General features: G+C 29.2%; 1 protein-coding gene and 2 long non-coding RNA genes across 5 annotated transcripts in view; 2 read left to right on the forward strand and 1 right to left on the reverse strand.

Annotated features, from left to right (window-relative positions):
• The window catches only part of LOC114122223 (uncharacterized), a 31,614-nt gene extending 11,583 nt beyond the window's left edge, over nucleotides 1-20,031 (reverse strand). Inside the window, exons 1-4 of one of the 3 annotated variants that reach the window (XM_027984829.2) lie at nucleotides 19,896-20,031; nucleotides 18,935-19,074; nucleotides 2,781-3,068; nucleotides 1,052-1,250 (exon numbers count right to left, since the gene is read on the reverse strand). In XM_027984829.2, coding sequence (XP_027840630.1) covers nucleotides 1,052-1,250; nucleotides 2,781-3,066 — 485 coding nt within the window. In that variant the 5' untranslated portion in view covers nucleotides 3,067-3,068; nucleotides 18,935-19,074; nucleotides 19,896-20,031. Of the gene's footprint in view, nucleotides 1-1,051; nucleotides 1,251-2,780; nucleotides 3,069-18,934; nucleotides 19,099-19,895 lie in introns of all 3 variants that reach the window. The other 2 variants (XM_027984826.2, XM_027984818.2) reach the window with 2 other exon arrangements.
• On the forward strand, nucleotides 1,155-2,885 carry LOC114122245 (uncharacterized). Its single transcript, XR_003592263.2, has 3 exons — nucleotides 1,155-1,276; nucleotides 2,604-2,686; nucleotides 2,757-2,885. It is a non-coding gene; the product is annotated as an uncharacterized LOC114122245 (long non-coding RNA).
• On the forward strand, nucleotides 2,949-19,644 carry LOC114122241 (uncharacterized). The gene is made up of 4 exons (XR_003592262.2): nucleotides 2,949-3,089; nucleotides 7,602-7,657; nucleotides 8,261-8,391; nucleotides 19,505-19,644. It is a non-coding gene; the product is annotated as an uncharacterized LOC114122241 (long non-coding RNA).
• Nucleotides 20,032-25,946: the final 5,915 nt, after the last annotated feature.

Raw genomic sequence — 25,946 nt, forward strand, 5'->3', positions numbered from 1 at the left:
TACATTTTAACATTCTTTTTTTTTTTAAATACATTTTTATTTATTGATACGAGTTAGAAAGATTAATGTTATATTTAAACTCATGAATAACTCGGTCGTATTTCTTTTTATAACTATGTAAGTTTCTCGATTTTAGGGGTTGATGCGCATATTCCGTAGCGATTAACTGATGCTATTTGAATGTAAATTACAACAATTGATAAGAAATTGTGTACTGGAGCAAATACGGCTGTTAACAGCTCTAACATAAATCTAAGAATCTTGTGTTTTACGGTATATATTATAGTTTATAGTTGTGTTTGTGAGATACGATCAAGTTTCTGGTATATATTTACTATTTTTCAAGTTAAATTTATACAAGCCATGCTGTAAGTTTAGATAACAATAAATATTATTTGTAAAATTCGAGTGCAGTTTTTTTTTATTTAAAATTTAAATAAACAAAATATATTGAAATTAGAAATTTATTATAGGTATATACTATATATTTTATAAACAGTAGATTTCTTCTAACGATTTTTTTTATTTAGTACTAGGAAAGGAATACTAGTTTATATAAAAACAAAAATCATAAATCGTATAAAAGATAACTATAATACATAGCTACACAAAATATTTTGATTAAGTTTTGTCTATTTTATTTATTTTAAATTCTAAACATATTTAGGCATATAGAATAAGAAAAAATCTAATATGAAGTTCATTTGTTTGTTAAAGTTATTCTCACAAACAGATTTATGTTTGATCAAGAGCGATATAATAGTATTGAAATGTGCTAAAATAAAACATATTATTTATTCGTAACTTGTTAACAGATCTATTCATATTTGATGTTGCTCGTAACTAATGATATAATAATAATTTATATTATTAAACAGGTGATAGAGAAATAATGTTAAAATTATTGTAACAATTTACGAGTTATGAACACGTGAATAAACCCGTAACATAAATATGTCAACTTATTTTGATTAGTTGCAACCATCGTTATTCTGAATTATTCAAAGATTATATTTTGTACCTATGTTATGTTATTTTATGTATGATTTACCTTTCACCTCCTTGGAAGTACGAGTGAATTGGTTTGGGTAACGTTGGAACAGATCTAGTCGATCTCCGGCCGTCCATAAGTTGAGACACATAGTTGGCAAGTACTGAGCCCATCTGCCTGCCCATGCTTCTGGCTAATATCGGCGGAAAGGCGCCGAATGGATTCTGATTATCAGTCAGCCCCAAGCCATCAAAGTCGACTAATCAACATTAAAAAACAAAACTCGTAAATACATATTTTTCAATTAATACAAATCAGGTTCTCGTATTCGTAAGGATTTAACTATATTTGTTATTTAATATTATTTCACGACCGGGCGTACATTATGTGGGGCAATAAAAACACATTTTAGGTACTTTATATGGATCGTAAAATATGTCATCGCTCTAAATATTACGATTTTTTCAATCTAAGAATTTTTACTAACTTTTAAAAGTTTTTAAACGTCTATAACTGCTAATGTCTTAAACTGTTGGTTGGTTTATTATAGTTATTACGTGTGTGAATTCGGGTGATAACAACGATAAAAGTACCTAACATAATATTGACCTACAAAATATAGCATGTGTATTATAATGTACGTAAAAAAGATTTTATTAGTCTTCTAATGTACTTATATATTTATTGCTATATACCTAGTATCGCTATAGGTCGCCGAATCAAACCCAAAAGTAAATACACGGAAGTCATTATAATGTACCCGTTTAATTGCCATTATTTTTGTAGGCGATAGTAAATCGAGACTGTAAAAAGTAAAAACCAATTTTTGATGTAAACATTGTAAACAGTAACAGGTCTCAGATTATTATCGTTAATCAAAAACATAAATATTGTAAACTCTGTTCGGTTTAATTGGACAAAGACATATTGTGTGACATTCGGATATCTATCATCAATCGTGTGGTATAATGTATAATACAACTATAGAAGTGATCACATGATATATATTATTATAAGCAGTACCCAATCTAACATGAGTTTGGTTTAATTTTTTGTATTTTCAGAGGTAGATATATATATATTTTTTTGAACCAGAAGAATTTAAAATATTTTAAGTATAAAACGAAGTGATTACTTATCTACTTATATAATATATGTACAGGTAGATAGATATCTTAGTGTTATCAAAATGAATAATCAGATAGTTGAAGTGCATTAGTTTATAAAAAAGCACACGCAGACTAACGTTGAGAGGTGAACACATATTATTATTATAATAAAATATTTCATATATTAATTCTATGATATTAGATCGTTTTTGTGCTTTGGGATTAATTAAATATCAAGTTTTCAAATCGTGTGTAAATGTTATTAAAAAAGATAGAAGCATTTTTTAAGTAGTTTTGGATCATATTACCTACTTATTTCTATGTTTGTTTTATTATAAAAAAACATAATATGTGATTCATATATGGTTTAGTGCATTTTAAAAGAGTATACTTTAAACGCGTATTTGTTAAGCCTATTGTGTAAAATTAAAATAAAAGGTAGTATTATGATTCATAATATAATTTATAATTTATAATATTCTAGCTACATGTTGTGTTCATAGGTGGACTTTAGGGCGATAGTATGTAAATTAAGCACACCGCTAACATGATTTTCAGTTAACGATTTAATTATAGTAATGATAAGGTGAGTATTATACTTGAAATTAGAATTTCAATTTAATGGAGATAAGTAATAAAGATTTATAAATACATAGATAGATAAAAATCGTGACACTGACTTGTGAACGGCAAACTGATGCTCATGTTGGACAGGAACCCGTCTGGAGGGTACCTGACGAACGGTAGGGACAACGATGGCGTTATCGTTAGCCTGGTACCGGGTGGCAGGGCCAGGCGGCCGTCTGTAGTGATCCACAGCAGACGTTTCTGCCGTGAATGAGGTATGTCCTTCTCCTCAGCCTCGCCATTATTTTTGTAGTCGTCATCTGCGCCGGTGACATTGTTCTCAAACCACATCAACAGTAACAGCGCGGTCCACAGAGACGATTTCCCAAAGTATATCATTCCTAAAACAAAAATGAAAAAAGGTATTTATACAAACGACAATAATCATTATATTTAAAAGGGAAAATGAATTGTATAAAACAAACATAATTTATTATTGTTTCCGGAGAGCCGCTAATATGTACATTGCACTTTATAAAAACTTGCCAAAGTACTAAACTATGGCCCTTCAAAAATATTAATTGATAATCCCAGCGATATCATAATATAGGTACAAATATACAATATACAATATACATACATACATAATTTATTGATAATATAATATTCCACCAGTCCATTATTTTCACAAGATCAAGCAATGTTATTAGTATACGGATGTTGCTATACATTAAATCGGGTGACCATTATTACTGTTTATTTTAACAAACAAATTTTTAGCGACATTCTCGAGGACGTCTATTATGCGTTTTTGTACAGATTCATGGCATATTATATAATTTATGTTTATTACGTGTATTACGTGTCCGTCCGAAACGATCTAAATCAGGGGGTCTTTAACCCATAATTCGCGATTACATTTTGAGCGTAACATCTACGTTTTAACGCATTTTTTAATTATTTAATACATATTATTGTTTTTTTACGATGTAGCCTGTGAGGTTTTTTAAAAACTTTAGGTTTTATATGCTAGATATATAAACTATATACCTACATTTATGTACCCGTTTAACCAGCTTAAATGGATTTAAACGCACGATTGACCGTGGCCCATTGGGTAATTAATTTTGAAATTCAACCGTTGTAAATAATTGACAAGGATAGATTGGATTGAGGTGAGCCTAAAAAAACTAATAATTCGAGAGTATGTGCTGCAGTAGTGAATGTCAATGACTCGTGCTCGAGATAAATTATATTATAATATAATATATATTATATGATATGACCGGTACCTACACAAAAATCCCTGCAACAAAATACGTAACGACATGAAACGAAAAACACAAATACCCACACGTGTATTTTATAACTCATAATTTTAACCTATAACCAATTCCGCGCTTATTATTCGGTGTATGTAATATTGTGAATTTAAATAAATTTCATTTTCAATTAGGAAAATATCATATTATAATAATATTTAAGTTACTACTTTATTTTTTCAAACCTCGGTTTATTAAACATACATACACAATACTAGCAATACTAGCTTATTGTTCTGTTCACAAAATTTTAAAAATAATAAAAAATTAATAATTATGTTTAAATTGAGAGTGTTTTAGTTTGATCGATGTTTCCGTTTGTGATTCATCTTAAACTTTTAGCAGTATACTTTGTGGAACACTTAAACGTGACGAATCACTACCTAATAAGTGTGATGCTGCACAGCTATGACTTATAAAAAATATTTTTAACGGTAAATTATCAACTTGTATTCAATACCTACCTATTTTATTCTTGTTACTTAAATTTAAATGTTATAACATTTATAGGTATTGGACATGCGTTTGAAATGACAAATAAGCAATCCGCAGATGCCTATTAATTAAAATAAATTACGTTTCATAATAATATTTAATCTAAAGAAAATATTGTGTTCCATTTTAAATTACCATTATACAATTCATAGTGTTGTAAATAATTACCATGTACATTTTAAAATCCGAAACAAGTACTTAAATTACAACGATCAAAATATATATGGATATATAATGTATAAAATATTAAAGACATAAGTTTGATTTGAAATGATTTGAAAAATTGATTAAATTATATCGAGAGTTATATCTTATAGTGGCATAATAATTAAAAATATAATATGCAAGTATACTATGTCTGCATTTGCATATTGTGTTACGCATCACTATAACTGGTTTAGAACTATTTCTAGTGATTTTCAACATATTATGTACTTTATATGCCTAATAAATAAGTTATGTATTTTAAATGTAATATATTTTCATAATAAATATGCTGTCCAAAATAAATTATAGTTGTATTACCGTTACAGCAGCTATACCATGCGTGAGTAATACCATCTCCGAAATTTTCAAAAACTAAAATGGAGTTATAAAGTTGACATTTTTATAGACACAATATCTAGTTTATTATCCAGATCAGATTTTGTATATTTTCTCCGGTGACTTTATAACCTGGATTTAAAATAAGTAGATACTACTTTAGGCATAGGCGCTATACATAATACAGTATAATAAGTATGAGTATTTTTTTTTTTTATATATATTATATAGTAAACTCAAAACTGGAAAACCATAAATCTTTTACTATTCTAATTTTTGTGTGAGATGATTTTTTTTTTTTTTAGGCCTCGGAGAAAGTTAATAAATTAAAAATATTCAATCTAATCGGGAATAAAAAAAAACTACATTCTTTTAAAGATTTCATCGTGTAAATTAAACATTTTGTAAGCTGTGATAATAAATAAATCTTTAGGTGACCGACGGCTACGGTAGTCCTGCCGCAATGGATTCAAAATTAAAACGTTAAACGTTAATTACGGTTTAGGGTGTACGATGTATATGGGCGAGACACGTTTGTGATGTAAATCAAAACGTTTTTTACACGGATACTTACAACACATTTGGGAACAATATAATACTCATATGGGTAGGTACAGACATCACGTTTGACCGTTTGTATGTAGACCGAGTTGCCGCGGTCACCACAGAGGCTATCTGTAACCGCGATTACGAATACATAATATTATAATACGTGACTATTTAATTGTATATTATTACCTAAACCCACACGTGTGTAAACCATTATGTTTGAGGTACAGGAATGACTAGGCTCGACCTCCAAACATATTACACCCCGTTCGTATGTGTACGAATAATCGTGTACATCCTCGGTTTAATGCGTAGGTATATGTCATTTATAAAGCAAAACGAACAGCAGGGTAGTCGTTTGAAGTATTAAAAGCATAAGAGCAATGTGTAAGAATTTTTTGCAATAGGAACAAAAATGAGAAAAAACAATTAAGATTGAACATTTTCCGACAGCGATTGTTTATTTGAATACATTTTAGTAGTTACCTACTATTGTAGTGCGTATAGTCTGATGATATTAAAGTATCGTAACAGTCGGTTTGATAAAATCAAAATCGAGTTTACCAGAAAAAACAGTATTATTAAACGTGATTCCTAAATCCGTACACGAAAAACACATAACTTTTTTTTATCTCGGCCAATTATCGAGACTTAGGTATGTGAACGTAGGTGCGCCGTTATCGAAGAACGTCATGGCAAGGTTAAATAATATATTATTATTATTATTATTACCTATCGTTTTTCGAATGGAATATGTTAAAAAAAATAAACCACTCCAAAATGACAATAATAACGCTGTAACGAAAAATTATTGACACGTATTATTATTTTATACTTATACACATTGTTTTCAAAGAATTTCGAAAACTATACTAAATTGAATCCAGTGAAAACAACCCTGTAAGCTGCAAAATAAACGTTCAGGAAACTCGCCGAGTATATAAGATCATCTATTTGGCCTCCTCGCCAATAAATCATACGGGTTGTAAGCTGTATACGTATCACGATGAAAAAAAGTATAGTGGATATATATATTTTACGTGGATATATTTGAAACGAATTTCTATGTAGAAAAAAAAGGTAAAGTTTTTTAAAATTCTTGTCGTCAGAAGTATTTTTTTCCAAACGTTTCGTGAAATACACATAATATGTATAATGTCGATATATACTTTTGGTATAACGCTATGTCGTCTACATCGATTTTCTAATACTGCGACGTGACGTGTCGTCCCTTCCCAAGGGATACGATGATCGCTGTCGTACCGTCGGTATAATGTATAATATATAGATCCCCTCATCTGTGGCGAGACTTCTACAACATTTTGACCCGGGACCGAAATTAGTAGACTCACTTTACGGGCTCGTGACGGGCAGGTTGAATATTGTACAGTAAATCGAAGTGAACGATTTTTTCCTGATGCTTTGGACACCAAAGTGTTTTCAGTAACTGCATTGAGCTATTCGATCCCTATATATACTAGCGTGTCTAGTTAATATTATTACAATTTTATTATATATATATATCAAGCGCTATGCGTTGATCTCGTTTGATATCGGTACTTTATTATTATAAATAAAGAATGATTCACAAGACATGCTTATCCCCAATTTATTTTATTTATTAATGCATTTATTAAAATCTTGATTTTAGGAATTTTTTTATACAATTAAGACTATATTTTAAAATATTTGAGATTTTTCATATCACTATTTTAGAAGTATCCCGTGGTGATATAAACTTTTATTTTTAAAAAAAAATTATAACCCCCATTTTCTACTATAAATTATATAGTTTATAATACTTTTAAAAAATATCGATGTGCCAACTTAATTAAAAAATTCGAATGAGTAATTTTTAGTTATTAAACTGTTTATATTTAGGATAAAAACCTTTAAAAACGGATTAAATAAATATATATATATATAAATTATGTATTATCAATATCTAAACTAGTAGACTATTTTTAACCACTAATACATTAATCAATAAATTACTAAAATGTTGAAATTCATTATCATTTACAGATTATCCACAGCACAAGTTAAATAACTCAAAAACTATCCGTTGAAATTTTGATAAGGTAACGTCAACATTTTCCAATAAATAACTTATAGTAGAAAAAAAAATGTTATTTATGATGAACATAATTTTATATCCACACAATACACTGCTTATTTAGTACAAAAAAACCTTTAGACATTTAAAAAATAGTCTTTTAAATATATTTAAAAATGTTAAAATCAAATTTTCAATTGAAAAAGAAAACTCGGGTGAGCGTGCTCTGTGTATTTAATTTAACACTTATTCAGTCACATAGGTAATTATATTAATAGTTTAATAACAATAATATTGTCAAATCCTTAACAAACCGGTCGTGTAACCATTATTGTGAGCGCGTGCGGTAGGTAAAAGACTATTCACTTTCCACGCGCGTACATACATTGTCAGGCCGAATGTGTCGACGATATAAAAAGAGTAAAAAATTAAATAAAATCTTCCGTAGGCATTTACCGTAGATACGTCACGATAATAGTAATAATGATTCGATCGTCTGTATCGTTCGGGCGAGAACGAACTCGGTTATATTATTGTTATTATATAGTAGTGTGGCAAGTATTACAGAGCCGGCGGCGGAAAATAATATTATTAGGTACCAGCTATATGTTTATTATATATTATTTAGGCGATGGCGCACCGACGACCGGCCGGCCACGTGCTCGTGCATGGAGATCTCCAGATATAAGTGTGCGGTGGAGGACTTCTGCAGGACAACTGCAGAGTACGAGACCATTATTGTGACGTGTTCGGTTTCCAGTGAGTAAAATATTATTATTATTACTATTATTAACACTACTATCATCATCATCATCGTCGTCGTCGTCGTCGTCGTCATCATTATTATTATCATTATCGTAGTTGTATGCGGCCCGTGCTATGGCGCGCGTGTGCACGCCGAAATGTCGCCGACGAAATATAACCATTGTGGATGATACGCGGAACGGAATGTATTATTTTTATTATTTTTTTTTTATTTCCACCCACCCATCATCGAACCTATACATTGCAATATTATATTATTATAAATCGTGTCAAGACTACTACGACGCACAGCGATCATAATATTATACGCTTTATATTATTAGGTACCGTGATACCTAATATTATATTATATGACGTGTTGTTGTTATTATTATTGGGTACCTGGGTATTATACGGAGAAAACGCGACAGAAGTCTGCTACCACTAGCACGACGACGACGACGATAACAGTAATAATTATGCGTACTGCGAGTGTGTTTCGTTGATAATACGATCGAGCCAACAGCCATAATTATTTTAATACATTGTACATAATTACCATTAATATATAGTTACGCGTGATATTATAACGTTATGCTCTGGATTTAAAGTGGCACGAAACGGCAAAGGGTACCTACTGCAATCTCTATAATATTTTCAGCATCTCTGTGTGTAAACACTACGTAGACCGATTTCACGATTGATAACGAGAGATGGTCCTTATTGTAGCTTTATATTCATTAGTGCTTTAAACATTTAAACGAGGAACCCCATAGGTATGCAAATTTTTCACTTATAATACCATTTTTTTTTAATCCAATTTCTATCACATATAATTTCTAATAAAAAATATATTGTTACGTAAAAAAATTATTATACAACTAAAAAGTTTTTAATAAAATTATTTAAGACTAAAATAATTATATTTCTAGAATAAATAATTATTTTAAGCAGATGAGTATGAGAGTATATTGATTTAATTCAAACGCTTGAACGTACTATAGCGTACCTTTTAAAGAAAATTTCAAATAGAAGGGTTCAATCTACTTATACCCCCACTTAAACCCCTGTATTAAGTTCGTTAGTTATTGTTTTAGATAGTTAGTAGGTACATGGTCGTATAATATATTATAGTTGCTTACTAGTTATATAGTAGTATAGTACATAACTTATTATAATTTATTCGTCGTGCACTTGTGCAGTATTGTATTCTGCAGTGGAGCATTTACATGATAAAAGGGATGGAGCTCCAAAAACTTATTGAAAATACACCATCGGCCATCGCGCATTGCTTCACGACTGCTTCGACACAACCGTAATAATAATATTGTTTTAATTTATTCATTTCGCTCACCAAACTGTGTACGCTGCTATATATATAGAGAGAGAAGGTTTATATATTATATATATATATATAGAATATTTATGTATTTTATGAGAAGAAAAAAAGCATTGGATAAAAAATAAATTGTATGATAAAAATATATGATCCGTCTAAGATTTCGGAAATCTGACAGCTGTCGGCCGCCACAGGGCCCGGGCGTGGTATCGTCCGATATCTGTCGTGTCAAAGTCGTCTTGTCTCAGCGCTCAAACTTTTTCTAAAATGCGAAAAAAACCAAAGCGTTCGATAAAAACGTCGACTAACAGACTTACGACGTTGAAAATATTCACATAATAATTCACAAATATTGATATTATATAGGACACCTAACCTATCGAGAACTCCGCGAGTAGAGGCATATTCGTTTTTCGATATAAAAATGAACCCGTATACTCGTAATAAATTATTATTATTATTATAACAATAATTATCGAAATAATACACCATTATTTATTATAAAATTAAATGTGTATCGTTTTAAAATGTATTGTAATATTATAACCACTTTGGTTATAACGTAGACAGTAACCGAACTTAGGCCATAATTAAAATAAGTTGGGAATATCGTATAAATCACTGCAGTTTAGTTTTATAAGTAACGAAACCCGCCACTCGGTAAATCAAAAATACAGACACAAAATCCAATGTATGGAGTAGAGTTGCATATAACAAAATACTCTTGCTTATTCTATATAATCAAAATTTAAATACTATTATACGACTAATAATATTCAGGTAGTCTACTCTATTAATATTCATTGTTGCGTTTTTCAATATGTTTTATAATTTTTGCAGAAAATGATGATTCTGGAATTTTATTAAGTAAGTCGTTATTAAAAAAAAAAAAAAAAATAAATAAATAACGAGATAAAATATGTATATATTTTTGCCGTTTTATAATAATTTTAAATTATGTGGAAAATAAATGAAGAAAATTCTAGATTACCGTTTAAAGTGTCGCTCTGCAGGCGCTTAGTCGCAGTATAGGAGTGCGTATTCGCGTACGACGTAATCCGACTTCAATAGTTTAATCGATGTATAAAATATAATTGTCGAAATTTACACGTTTTTTATTTCAATATTTAACGTGCGACGATGACCGCTCGCTGTTTTATTTGTCCGTGATGCGTGCGTACATATCGTACGGCAAAAAAAGAAAATATATTGAATAAATAATTAGACGTGTTTCGAGGTTTGCTGCGAGGCACGTCGCTCGTCTGGCCGATGTCCACTTGTACGCTCGCATACACATAATATATATATATATAATACGAATTAATGTACCGTTATGTGTTATATTTGCGCGCGGAATTAATCGGCCATTTTGTCCGTACGGAAGAATTATATCGACCCTTGTTCGGCAACGGCGGCGGCGTTAGTATAGAGGTATACGTCATGAGATTCTGTACGCCGTCGCCGATGCGGTCTCTGGTCCATATACCTATACGCGGACGCGAGCACAATACACCGGGTAATTGGTAATCAACGCGAGTTTTCGCGATGACCGATCTTCGAGTGCGGCGGCGGCGGCGGTGGCGGCAACCGCGCGTGCTGGGCGACCTGATTCTTTTTATAATTTCATTTTATTTCGTTTTTTTTTTCGCGCCAACGGGTTAGCGACTATTATTCGCGATGAGTATATAATATCATATCATTCCTATATATCGGCGGCGGCGGCAAAAATATGTACCCGTCGGTAATTTTTTTTTTTTAAATATCATCATTTAGGTCGTCAAAAATAGCAGTAATTGACAGACGAATGATGTATAATAATGTCTAACCACGACGACCGTAAGAAATAATAAAATAATATTTAATATTATATTTTTATTTTTTTACCATTATGGTAATACAACATGATGATACCATGTCGTATTTATACTATAATATAATATGGCATGTGTTCGAAGACATTTTATTATTATCAACTATATTTTAATATATCCAATAGTCGAATAAAAAAACAACGGCGCATGTTATGTCGTAACTCATCGTTAGCATTAATTGATTTCAACCATACGTGCCGTCGTCAATTGTAAAATTTTATGTATTACTCACACAATATGCAGAAGCCAGGTTGTTTTATTAGTATGGATTTTGTGAAAATAAAAATTACAATTAATATTGTCTTAAATTAACAGCAGGTTCACAACGATCGACAGGTATTGCATTTCTATATTAAATTTGAATTTATACTGTAAGTGAATACGTAGTAATAATTTTTTATAAACTCATTATTATTATTTATTTTTGAGTAGGTACTTAATATAATAAATAATAATTAAGAACAATTAATGCATAAAGGAATTTACTAAGAATAAAACAAACTTTGTTCAATTTTAGAATTTTAACTACACAGATACCCGTAATTACTAAGGAAAAATAACGCGATCCAAAATAATATCCAAATTAATATCATTTTCATTTTCTTCAAATAGATAGTTACAAATTATAATACGTTTTAAAATGGAAAAGTAGTAATTAGTTTTAAAAGCCTCTCTATTTCACGTTTCCCGTTCGACAGTTTAAATAATTAATGACAATTACTATTACCTTAGGTCCGGTTACTATTATATTTTCGTTCCGCTCAACGCTGCAAGTTAGACAATTATCATACCCGAGGTTAGGTCACTATATTATTATTATTATTATTATTATTACTTTACTACCGACAAAATAATATAATATAATATTCAATTAACCGCGCGGCGTTGAAAAATGTTATTTCATATCGCCGAATATCGACAGAACAAAACATTCGATATTAAATATTCCTACTACCTACTTATATAAATTATTTGATTGTAGAACCCCCGCGCGTACGGTTTTGTACACGGAGCGTGCATACAATTACTTGAGTTGTATTTATTTTTCGAAATTAATTTGCTTTTCTCGGTTTCTGTACCTCTATATTATTATTACTTTTATATTTATATATATATACTTATGTAATTACGTCCTTTGTGGTTTCTTCATTGATTGTAATACACACATACGTTCACACACACACTACACAATATACTTGACAGACACGCGCATCCAACTGCAGTGCACGTACCGCCGGCAGATATAGATAGGTACCCTTAATGACGTTTGCGGCGCTTCTAAACAACGCTATATTATAGTGATGGCAATGCCAAATCCGTCCGAGTGATATATCCGGATGTCGTGGACCGGAATTTCGTGAGATGGTACAGCGTGTATGTACGCGAGTGTACCGATTCATCAAATGATATATCATATTATTGTATTATATATTACTACTATTATTATAACACGAAATTACATTGCCGGCCGCCGTGACACGTTGCCCTTATGACACGATTACCGGACCGGTTTTTCGTCTGCATTACCACTTTTACACAAACCCATTACACACTATATATATATATAAAATACAATATTTTATTATAGTATTACATTGCCGACGATATGGATAGCGAAAACGAACTACTACACACATATTACGGATTTTTTTTTTACATTATTATTATTATTATTATTTTATTTTCTCCAGTTAACTGCATCTGAGAATAAACAAGGAAATGCGTAATCGAAACGAGACGGTACAGTATGCATAGCGTGTGTACTGTGTATTTCAAAAAAAAAAAAAAACGGGAACCGGATTTATCCAGAATGATATTGGTACAAAAAAAAATAATGTCCAAGTCACAATTACGGATCGGTGACCATCGTCGCGGTATAAGTAGTACACACCACGACCAGTTTCGTCGGGTTAATCTTCCATCGCGCCACCGCGGGTAATATTTTAATATTATGTGATATCATAATATTGTTCTGTTGTACGATGCGGAAACTGTTTTGGATTCGAAGAAATGCATAGTAATCGTGTGGGTACCTAAAATATTCGTAACAACAAACGATGAGTGTTGTAATAAGAATTGAATTTTTTTTTAATTTACATTGACGCCCAGAAGCGAGAAATATTACAGATTGGTTTTGTATGATATTTTAGAAGTCAACAGCCGACTGCCGAGTCGTGGTTGATCACTGAACAAAACGGAATATCGTTGTTATGTATGCGCAGGTATTTATATTTACCTACCATTTATTGAAATTTTGCCAAACTGTAAACAGAAAATCATTACTATTTGGTGTGGTCAAGTAGACGATACTCAGAAATGTGCAGGTAATCGATGATTGAGGACCAATGGGAAGAATAGATTTTAAATTCCCCATATATTATATTTTATTATAAGTGGTTGACTCTAACTATCATGTCTCTAAATTTAAATTGAATGTATTCCTATAAAGAGGACATATTAATGGGAAAATCGTGGTTTTCGAGAATGGAAATCGCCAATTGGTGAAATATCTTCGCTCGTAAAATGCAATGTTTATTTTGTATACGCATAAACCTAGATACCCATATGACCATAATATTATACTTCCCCAGATACATACGAAGAAAACACAAGCAATTAAATTAATAAAAATAATATTTAACAAGTCTTAAATATTTAATTCTGAAATAAGATATGTCAGTCTAAGTAGTCTAACTGATGGAATCAAAATTAATTCTATTAGTGACTCGTTCACAACGTTTCGTAGAAAAATAATTATTTTATATTTCATCAAGCAAAGATTGAGTAATGTAATGCAAAATCATGCTTCGGACGTATTTTCTAAATATGTGAAAATATGACTTAATAACCCTTAATTATATACATTATGTAATAATCTTAAATAATAATATATGATTAAAGGCAAAACAAACTTCTGCAATAATTAAGTTAAAGTTAATATTGTATTAGCAATCTAAACACCAACGAGTATATATCCGTGAAGATAATTAGTACCTATTTTATTTAACAACGTACAATGAATATATAGGTAATGGTATGTATTCACACATAATTTAATTACCTCCACATAATACACTTCCTTCGGATGTTGTGGTTTTGAGAATAATTTTTCTATAAAATTGTACCTAACTATAAATAAATAATGTGTTTTTAAATAATTTTAACAGACAATTAATTTACTCACAAACCAACTGTAATATTTATAATTTTGTATAATTGAATATTATGTAAAATAAGTAATAATATATATTTCTTGTTGTTTACTTCAATCATATACCTAATAATCTATTCAAAAATTTTAATTTGTTAATAAAAAAAATTAATATATCAACTAAAATATTATATTACGCTTTAAATTTTGAAAACTTATTCGACACATGATTGCTAAACGTAACGATTTACGATTTAGGGTACATGGTGAACAGTTTCAGTATGATCTATTATTATGTATTCGAACGATGAAGATTTCGGTCGGTAATTATATTTATGGTTCGAGTCGTTTTTATGTTATGAGGTGATAAAACATTAAGTAGGTACGTTTTAATTTTTAATATCGAGTCTATAATAATAAGTACACGGAACTGAAAATGGAACAACTATTATAAAAATAATAAAAATAATTATAGCCAATCGCACTACTCGAATACGGAATACTGTTTGTATATTTTATATTTTCTGAGATGCGCGTGGCATACAAATTATAACCGTTCGATATGAATACATCTTGACTTGTTCTTTTAAAAATCACACTTGAAGTTTTGGGCAAATTAAACTATTAAATTATAAACTAGGTACTTTATTTCATAAAAAAGCGTGAAATGATTCATAGTATCATAGGACTAAGAACTTATTATTATTTAATTTATTAGGAAAATAATCTTACACTAAACTTAATACAGTTTAAAAAATCATTTTTAAAAATTAAATAAAAATGTTTTAGATTGCATCATTTATTCTCCTAAGTTATCAAATAATACCAATTCTAGAGACTAGAGTGGTTTTTGGGATTAATTTAAAAAAAAAAAAGAAAAAAATATATATATACACATAATATATTTGTTTGAAATCTGGTTTTGTAAACTAGCACGTTTTTTTGTCGTTTGCGTGTTTGTAAACACACAAGTATTTTCTAATTTGAATTTCGATGAGATCTATTCAAACAAGTTTTGTTCAATAGGAACTTGCTATACAAAAAATAGCCTCATTTGAAAATAAATTATTCCCAGTACCTACTGTATTTAATTCTAATTTGTATTCTAAATTTTTTTCAGAAATATCAATTAAAGTATACGTATGATAACAATTCAAATTAAAAATATGTTTATTCATAAACTTAGAAAATTGAATACCAATCAACATTCTAAAAAATTATTTAAAAAATATGTTGGTACTTTTATGTGACTTGTGAATACAAACGTTATTAAAATAAAGCATATTCTATAAAAACCTACTGTATACCTAATATTAGGTAGGTATCAATATTCTAAAGTCTATTTTTAAAGTTTTTTTTTTTTACTATTTTTATGGTTTAAATTGTATATTAAAAAAAAAAATATTCTGAGATTGTATAAAATAGGTTCAAAAATTGAAATAATATAGAAAATAATTTACTGTGTTCCAAATCATAACACAAATATTTATTTTTTAAATTTTATTTAAATAAGTAAATTATAAAACACTATTGTTTATTATTGTCATTATGTTTTGTTAATTTTCATAAATCTCATTTAGGTTCACATAGATATTCATTTTTGTTCAAAAGTTTGTCTAAAATAAAAACCGATAGCATTTTGAGAACTGTTAAAGTTTATAGAATGAACAGAAGAAAAATATTTTATAAGCCAGAGGGTTTAGTATAAATAACATTTATCAATTGTCTAATCTCATGTATAGAATAACTTTTACAGTGATAGTAATTGAAGATTTTCGTGAATGTGCCCGGAGATGTCCTAATCCAGTTCAACAGTGTAAAGAAATATCACGCTGTGATATTATGGTTTTGTATTGATCTAATGAAATATTGCTCATAGCATCACGAGTCACAACTATTATAACAAAAGTGTAAATAGTAATTTGGTGGTTTGTATTATTTATTTTATAGTTTTTCTTTTTTATCGTTTCGTGAAAAAAATAGAAACCAAGCCATTGGCATTTCATTATTTAATCAGATCCTTAATTTAGCCATAATTAGCCAGTAGGGATGTCAATATTTACGTTTATATACATCTACATTTTTCAAACAGATTCGTGATTTTTATTCCCTTCACAAATATTATGGTTTTTAAAGTACCTATAACTTTCTACAATTTGACGTGTACATTTTAATTAAAAATAAACATAGACTATGCTCCACTTATAATGTAATGATTTCAAATACCGGAGAAAATGTAGGTATACATGTATACTTTTATTAATAATATTTTGTTTTCATACAAAAGAAATACAGTTGTATACTGTATACTTTTAATTAGTGATTATTAGTTAATTAACAACAGATAGAAAAGTATATATTATAGATACCTACATTTTTTTTTAGACTACTGTAATTGGAATTTGTTTGGAAATAAGTTGAACTGGTCGTACAAGAATGTATAGCACATTACATGGGAAAAGAATTATTTTATAAAAGAATACTATATGTGTTTATATATATTTAAATAGTTATGAAAATTGAACTTTAATAATAGTAGTAAAACATTAACAATATTCACTTGTATGAAGTTAAATTTTAAACAGATTATTAATTTATGAATATGTTTTTATGCAATGAGTTTGCATGGATATAGACTGTAATAAATAAACCATTCTTTTATAAAGAATTTTTAATAATAATAAAAACAAAAACTGTTTGTTTATATTTTTATGCTACATTAATTTTTTCGATGGTTTTCATTATGAATTATTATTAAACGACCATTATTCACTATAGATTCTATCGTTGTTAGTGTTATTACTTATTGGTAAAAAAATGAAAATAATAAAACAAAATTAATTTAGTGGATAAATAGTTTAATTTAAAGATGGCTTTTCAAAAAAAAAAAATTTAAAAATCAAGTATATAATTTACTTTAACCTATAGACATAATTATGTATAGTATATAAATTAAAATGTATTTTGAATTTCAGTGAAATTTTAAGTATCTACATTCACAAATACAAATCCTATTCATATTTTAGCCTGTATAATAAATGTGTTTAGAAATCAAAGATAACCATTTTATTATTATTTGCCAGTAAACAAATTAGATGTTTGACGCTCTGCAATAGGTATGTAATACTATAATGTACATCATACAATATGATAGTTGTATCAAAAATGTGTAATTAATGAAATGTATTAGTAAGTTATAGTTAAAATTCGTTTTAATTTTGTAAGTACATGTATTCTTCGAATAACTGTTATTAAACTAAATTAAATACCCAAATAGGCATGTAAAAAAAAACCCATTATTATTTATTATATATTATTACCGTCAGTTATATTTTAAGGGATTTACGTGGGCGTGAGATTAAAAATATATTTGAGAACAAAAAAATGCCCAAAAGCGACTACAGTGCCGTTGAATACACAGTTATTAATTATTACGATCACTGGGAAACTAATTGTTTCAAAAATCTTCCGTTCGAATTTACTGCGCTTGTGTGTAAAAATATGTAAATACCAAATTACGTATAGAACCGGTTCCGGCACGGGGTCAAGCCTTGACCGAGTGCTAACATGCTTATAACATGCTTAAGTTATACAATGCACCGTATCACGGGAATATTATAATATTATAATCGACTAGTGGTGGATAATAACATAATATGGTGGGCCGCAATAAGGTATCACCGGAAGAATAGTAAATTAATGTGAGCATTGCGACGAAACAAATTTTGGGCGCCCGTCTCGAGATAGAAATAATTTTGACGTTGACGTCTCATTATACGCGTTTAATGTATTATCGCTTTCATGTATTTTTTTTTCCACCGCCGATATTGATTCCTAGTATACGTACACCTAAGCAATATCTCCGTCCGTATCAGTGGACAATCGTTTATAGTTATTAACTTGTCAAATAGCGCTCTCATCCGTACCACTTTGGGTCACTGTTGCGGAATGTGTGTGAGAAGGAGTTCGCAGTCAGTGACGGCAGAAGACTCCTACTTTTCACGATCAGCCGACCAAGACCACGCTGACAGACGCATCTGGACATCTCTTTTATTTAATTTATGTCGTATATTTAAAATCGTTCACTCGAGTAAACTATTAAATTGAACTCCCCGTCCAGTGGTAGGGTAGGTACTTGTATAATTAGCGGAAGTACAAAAATAAAAAAAAATAAAAAAATAAAAATGGAGCACATACCTATTACATATGATATAGATTTACTTTCTTGACATTAATCTGCTATATATACGTAGTTGGCAGGTCTATTCGTGATGGATATAATTCTATATGCAAAAACTTTTTTGATTTCCGTCTAACGTAGATAGTCGCACACACAGCTATAAAATGTCGAAATAAAAGTTCTGTGTGAAAAAAAACAATTTGTAATCTTAAATAAATTATTTTACTAATAAGAAAGAACGATTGTGGTGTTAAATTAAAAAAAAAAAATCGAAAGCTGTATGTTAATAAGGTTAAATAATTTTATCAGTATTTAATTGAAATCAAAGTCAAGATTGCCACATTGCAACGTGTAAAATGAGTTTAATATTTTATTAACGTTAATAAATTAGATTTGGTTATTTATTAACGATAATTATTAATTAGTATAATACAATTGGTTATTAAGCTAATATTTTTTGGCTAGTATAAAATATCACGATCTCATTTATAATTAAATATTTCGCACCTATATCACGTACCGCCTATATTAATAATATTACCTGAATAATTTGTGTTTTAAATTCTAATCGACGTATCTCGTTTCAGACGTTCGGTGGCGGGAGGAGGGTAAACGATCAAAATGGACGGTATGTTTATGGCATCAATAACAATCAAATCCCGATTCAAGACCACATTAATTTCGGACAACAATTATATAACCACTCAACAACGAATGTGTATCCGAAATAACATATTATGATATCTGCCAGCAATAATTGTTATAAATTTTATAAAATAATAGTTTTCGCACGAGTGTACGTAAAGATTGTTACAGAGTACCGCGTAGCTGGATACACCCGATTGATTAAATGCGTTTGTTTCATTAAAATTGCACAAATACCAGCGACAACCGTTAAGCAGCAATAAAAAATAAATTAAATGAATCGAAAATTCCGAAAAGCAGTATAAAAAAAAAACAAATCCATTTATTCCTTACCTGTTGTATTAATGGTAGTTATCTATTACAATACGATTTAGTCTTTTTTGCAGCTCTCATCGTTGTTGGGCAGTTACTCGTACTCAATATTTAGCCGCTGGTGTGGTCAGGTTTCAGACGGAAAATATCGAACAATCTGAAAACAACATAATATTATATGAGTTATCAGTACAACCACATTAATAAATCAAACTACACATTTAGTAAGTCAATATGAATAAAAAATATATATTTTAAGAAGAAAAAGTACGTAAAAAATACTTTTTTTAGGAAGACGCGACTATAACTATAACTTAAAAATTTAGAATTTTTTTTGAATTTTACATTTTTTGCGTTACTGATTACTATTTTAACATCAGACATGAACGTAGTAAAATATTTTGTGATTTTTTTATCTAACAGTAAATGCACAGTATATAATTAATAAATAAAATTGACTATCTATGTCTAAATAATCTTAATAAATTTAATATATAATTTAAACACTATTTCGTAGAAATATGTAAAAAAAAAAAATAAAACCAACTCAATACTTTGAATTAGAATATCTCAGTACGCGAGTTACCGTAGAATCAATATAGTAATATTATTATGTATAATAATATGCTTATGCCGTGAGGGGCTTACCTTACGGCGAGACCGGTACTGACATACTATGGCGTCCAAAAAATAATGTTGTGCACCTGAGCCTGTGCCAGCAGTGAGTTTAAACATTTTTGTAGGATTAATATCTTTACACCCATATTTTATTTATGGTTTTTTTTTTTCAACGATTTCGACTTAGAGTGTACAATATAACATTAAACTAACACCTGTTTTTTTTTCGAATGAGTTTGTATTTTGGCCACGTGTAGCCAGTTTTAATTTGAAGGTCGGGATTCAATGGATAGGTATAGGTTAGGGTGACCATATTTATCAAAAAAAAAAAAAGAATGAAGCAAATGATTTCGTTTAATTTTTTAAAAAAAACAAACCTCTTAAAATTGCTTGAAATTTAAAGATGTTTTTGAGTATAATACGTCATGCTCATGTTCATTGCTTACAGTATTTATTTATTAGAACTCGGAGACTTGAGTGTAAGAACTTTTTTTATTACTTATTGACTTCGATAATTCAATATTAAATTGTAAAACTATTTTTATGTATTTGTTTTGTGTCCTAATAGGTTATTTTTTTACGAACGTAATACTACAGAGATAACGGAATTATATTCCATATAAACGGGGTAAGAAGTGTCCTATAATATGAAGCATACGACGATAATAGTGAATTTGGAATTTGGAATTTTTTAAATCGTAATGACTAATTTTTGGGTTAATTTATGTGGTTGGCCGCTGAAAATAATATTATACTCTTATACACGCCTTATCCAGTAGCGAAACGTGTTCGTCGAGAAACCAATAATTATTGTTCTACACAGTTGTACTTGTACAACACACCAAACTAACGTGTTATTATATTGTTTCATGGTGGTATAAAATAATGTTTGCGTATGAAATACGTCGCAAATTTGGACTCTAAATATTATTTATACGCATTATTCACTGTTTAATAGGTATCCAATATTGAAACAAAATAACCGAAGACCTCTCCTTAACGATATTTATTTTTACCAGAAGGCAGTGTATTGCGTGATAATTATTATAATTATAATGATAACCATCGATATTAAGAAAAATATCGAATACATTCACTGTATATTATAAACATCGTATTTTGAATGCCTATTAAATAATTTATTATTTAATTAATTTTCTTCTGGTAATTTATTATTTTAATGATGTGTTAACGTTTTAAAAATATTTGCGTCAAGTTAGATTAACCTCAAATAAATTGTTTTTTTTATCTAGTGCCAAAATATGAACGTTGAATTTTTCGTAACTTTACATACTTAGAACAGTGATTTCCACTAGATAATATAATTCTTGCATGTTTCTAGAACCAACTGTTTATTGGTGTACAAAAAATTAAAAATTAAACCAAATCATATTATTATTATACCTATTATTTTAAACTGGCCTTTTGTAAGAGTTATTGGGTATCGGATAGTTGAAATAATCTAAATCGAAACTGATTATTATGATTATAATATAAATTTATATCACGACAAAATACATAGAAGTTTTTAACTATGAAATTATAGGGCGGATACCAATAGAATAAAATCTATAGCTCTATAATTTCTATAATCTATAATTTTAGCTGTTGCTAAAATTCAGTTGATAGTTGATAGGTACTATTTTTATTAATTTATTGTATTTTTTTTTTCAATTATATTTTTATGAAATTTAAATTAAATTTGTAAAAAGGATAATTTTACCAAGAAATATTTCTCTTATAAAATCAATCGGTTAACGGGATCAAAATTATCTGCACCAATGTGATTAAGTATAGATACATTAATGAAAAATCGATGTATGAGAGACGATGTCGCAATATTGTTATTAAACGAATATGAAATAAAACGAGAGTTGAATAATTATTAAATAATAAATAATTTTATTATTGTGACGTTATTGAAATAATGAAACCATTAATGTCTGTTTAAATAATAAACGTATTATAATATGTATTGCAAAAAAAACCTAAAACAATTGAAAAATAGCTCAGCTTAAAATCAATGTAATGTTGACGTCGAATATACGTAGTACACTTATGTACTATAATACAGTAATTTCGATCGTTTCGTTGTTTAGTTACGAAATTAACTCGCGATATAAAGACGTACGCACTATGCTCAGCTATGTTGAAGATGTTCAGTTTTATGCGCACACTCGTATATAATAATGCATTATCATAACCACCATAGTTTTTTAGAATGGACATTTTTTAACGATTTACATGACACAAGTTTTGGCGCCGACCGAAGAAAATCGGATTTTCTGCGGATACGCGAGTTATGCACCTATACTATAATAATAGCCTGCCACTATAGCAAAACAATGGGACGTAAACACTGGCTGCAGGTCGATCACGACAGGTCGCTAACATTGGTATTGTACGCCGTATGTGGCGGTGTATGTATTGCACGGTATTAAATAAAAAAAACATTCATCACGTTTATCGTAAAAATAGATGGCCTCCTCCCGACAACGAATGCAACCGGAGGGTTGGCCACGAAAACGTTTAGATCTGATAACAAACGGACCGCTCGCGATATTCTATTATGGCCATTTAAAACACCGACATAATATGTAGGTAATAATAAGTAGTTGATATACGAGAATACGTACAACATAATTTATTATAATAATAATATATACGAGTATAGGTTAGGTTAGGTTAGGTATAGGTGCGTAAGTCCGAATATGCAAGGCTGGGCATAATAACTAGTTAAAAAATTAGATTAATATTTAATTACTAACTTAATAATGTTTTTTTTTTTTTTTAACTAACGTGATATCAATAACAAATCAAATTTTAATTTTAAGAAGTCAAGTCAATTTATTTTGTTTCATTTATTTTCAATCGTCTTGTTTCTATGTCAACAATTTCAGTTTGTTTTTTAACGACGAAAACCCTATAGACAAAGTACCAAGTAGTAAGGACCCATAATTATAATATAAAAATTTGTTTGTTTATTATATTATATTTTCAAGTTAGTAATAAAATAAAGTAGGCTAGTGTTATGAATAAAAAAATCCTTTTGAACCTAATAAAATGTCAAAAACAAAAATTGTATAGTTATTAACGTACATAAACTTAATCTGAATGGCTTAAAAAATCGTTTACTCGCCTAGCTTTGCTCGAATGTATATTAATCGCCGCACTTTAGAAATAATAATTATTCTACGAATTGCGTAGGTACCTATTATAGGTATGCTGTTTAGTGTTTATAATGAATCTAGTGTATTATTATACAGTATTAGACATAGGTTTTTAATTTTATTTTCTCGGACGATTCTACGAACGAGGTCAGTTGAGGTTGACCACCATATGCGAATGATTTTTCGTTTTTATTATTAATTAATTATTCGGTTTGTTGTCTAATAGATGTAAAATATATATAGGTACTCTGAAATTCTGTTCAGTGTGTACGCAGCGCCATAACGAGACACGTCAACGTGCATTATATTATTTTTCCCCCCCAAACGCGTGTATTAAACTATTCGATTGTTACAACTCGACTGTACAATGTCATAATTCATGATAAAATGTACATATATTTTTTTTTTGTACATCGCGGTTCTGTAATATAGATCATTGTCTCGGCTAATAATTCGAAAATACGTTTCTACGACAATATGTATACGCGCCGCGTACCTATATGCCGATGCCAGACAGTCGCACCGTACGGCAAGGTCGTTCGTTTTCTACATTTTTACACCGAAACGCGCATAAATACGCATATATTGGGGACAATGAACTTGAAATTGTTTCAAACAAATCTTGATGATGAACATGGTCGAAGTGAATATTATTATTTTAGATATCGCTATTGAAGTGATCCCTGATTGGAATACTGAGAGCGGACGTGCGTTATAACGGTCTCGACGTGTCGATGAATATTAATATAATATACATTGACTAGCCCTCAAAAACAATGCAAGTCTAACAAGTTTCGCTATGGTTTTGGTTCTCAGCCACACATGTATGTGTGTCATTTCCATACAATCTATTAAAAGGTTTTTTTGACGACTTATTTTACACAATACACCAGTCGAGGACAAAAATGCATACAGATCGCGGCGTTACACACACCGATCGCGGTATTAATCGTATTCACATTTTATATTTTATTTATCAGTGGCCAGCTGATAGTATAGGCACCAGCTATTAATCATCGTGCGCGCAATAATTGGACATTGCAGTTAAGAATCGTCTTAATGACATACAAAATTCGCAATTTCTCATTGATCAGACAATACTAAGAATATTATGCTTAATAACGATAGTATTAATGTGTACGACACAAGAAAGTCCCCGTATGAGGTCACAATAAAGAAATTATAATTGCGATAGATTTCATTTGCCTACATATTATTTTGTACTTATGACTTATCCAATAGTCATCCGCGAAATCGTTAAAACCTAAATATTATTATTGTTATTGAATTAAGCCTGTAAAAATAATTTTTGGCAGAAGTTGCTGAATTATTACATTTTAAAACACTTCAGTTGTTTCCAAGAATCTATTAAAAAAATACAACTGTTATATCGAATTTAGCAACGTTTAGGAAAAAAAAATCATTATAAATGATCGAAGATCTGTTTCATTTTCTTTTCGCGCGTTATATTTGTCGTCATGTCCGTGCTCATATGTTATAACGGGAATCAGTAAACGAGACGTCACGGCATTTCAGTTATTATATTTTACTTTTTTTTTTTTACAACACAATATTATTATATATTCATCAGTATATAAGTTATTAACAGATTTTTATTTTATCCATTAACGTGAGTGCATATTAATTTGCGAAATTCTATTTAAAATTAAGTTTAAGTTAATGATTTCACTACAAACATTAAAAAAAAAAAAAATCTTCAAGGCGGTAAATTATCAATACGTTAATAATATATTTTAAAGTATCTATTGCACTTTGTGTATTAAATTAATACAAATGAATTTTTTTGTATTTTTGAACATGGGTATCTACTATAGTGTTAGTTTTAACTTAAGTGAATATTTATTATTATAATTTAAATTATATTATGCTTGTGGGAAACATATATTTTATAACTTTATATCGTAATAATATATTAATGACCTCTAATTTTGTAACAATGTATAATGTATATTGTAAGGGGATAAGCATTGTTTTAGTTTCTCTATAATCCAAACATGAATTTTACACAAGATTATGAAAAAAATCTTAATTAAGCATATTATTAAATTTTACCCAACAAAATGTTAAAATTAAAAAGAGTACGCATATTCAGGAAATGTAACTATAATAAATAAGTATTGTTATAGTAAAAGTCAGTTAAAAGTTACTGGATTATATTTTACATAACTATAAAACATCGCTTTTATGATATAGTTTGCAAAAATAATTTTAACAACAATGTGTTGAGAGTTTGTTAACTACAGACATTTTTTGCTGTTATAAT

Source organism: Aphis gossypii, chromosome 2, assembly GCF_020184175.1.
Source record: "Aphis gossypii isolate Hap1 chromosome 2, ASM2018417v2, whole genome shotgun sequence".
Taxonomy (NCBI): domain Eukaryota; kingdom Metazoa; phylum Arthropoda; class Insecta; order Hemiptera; family Aphididae; genus Aphis; species Aphis gossypii.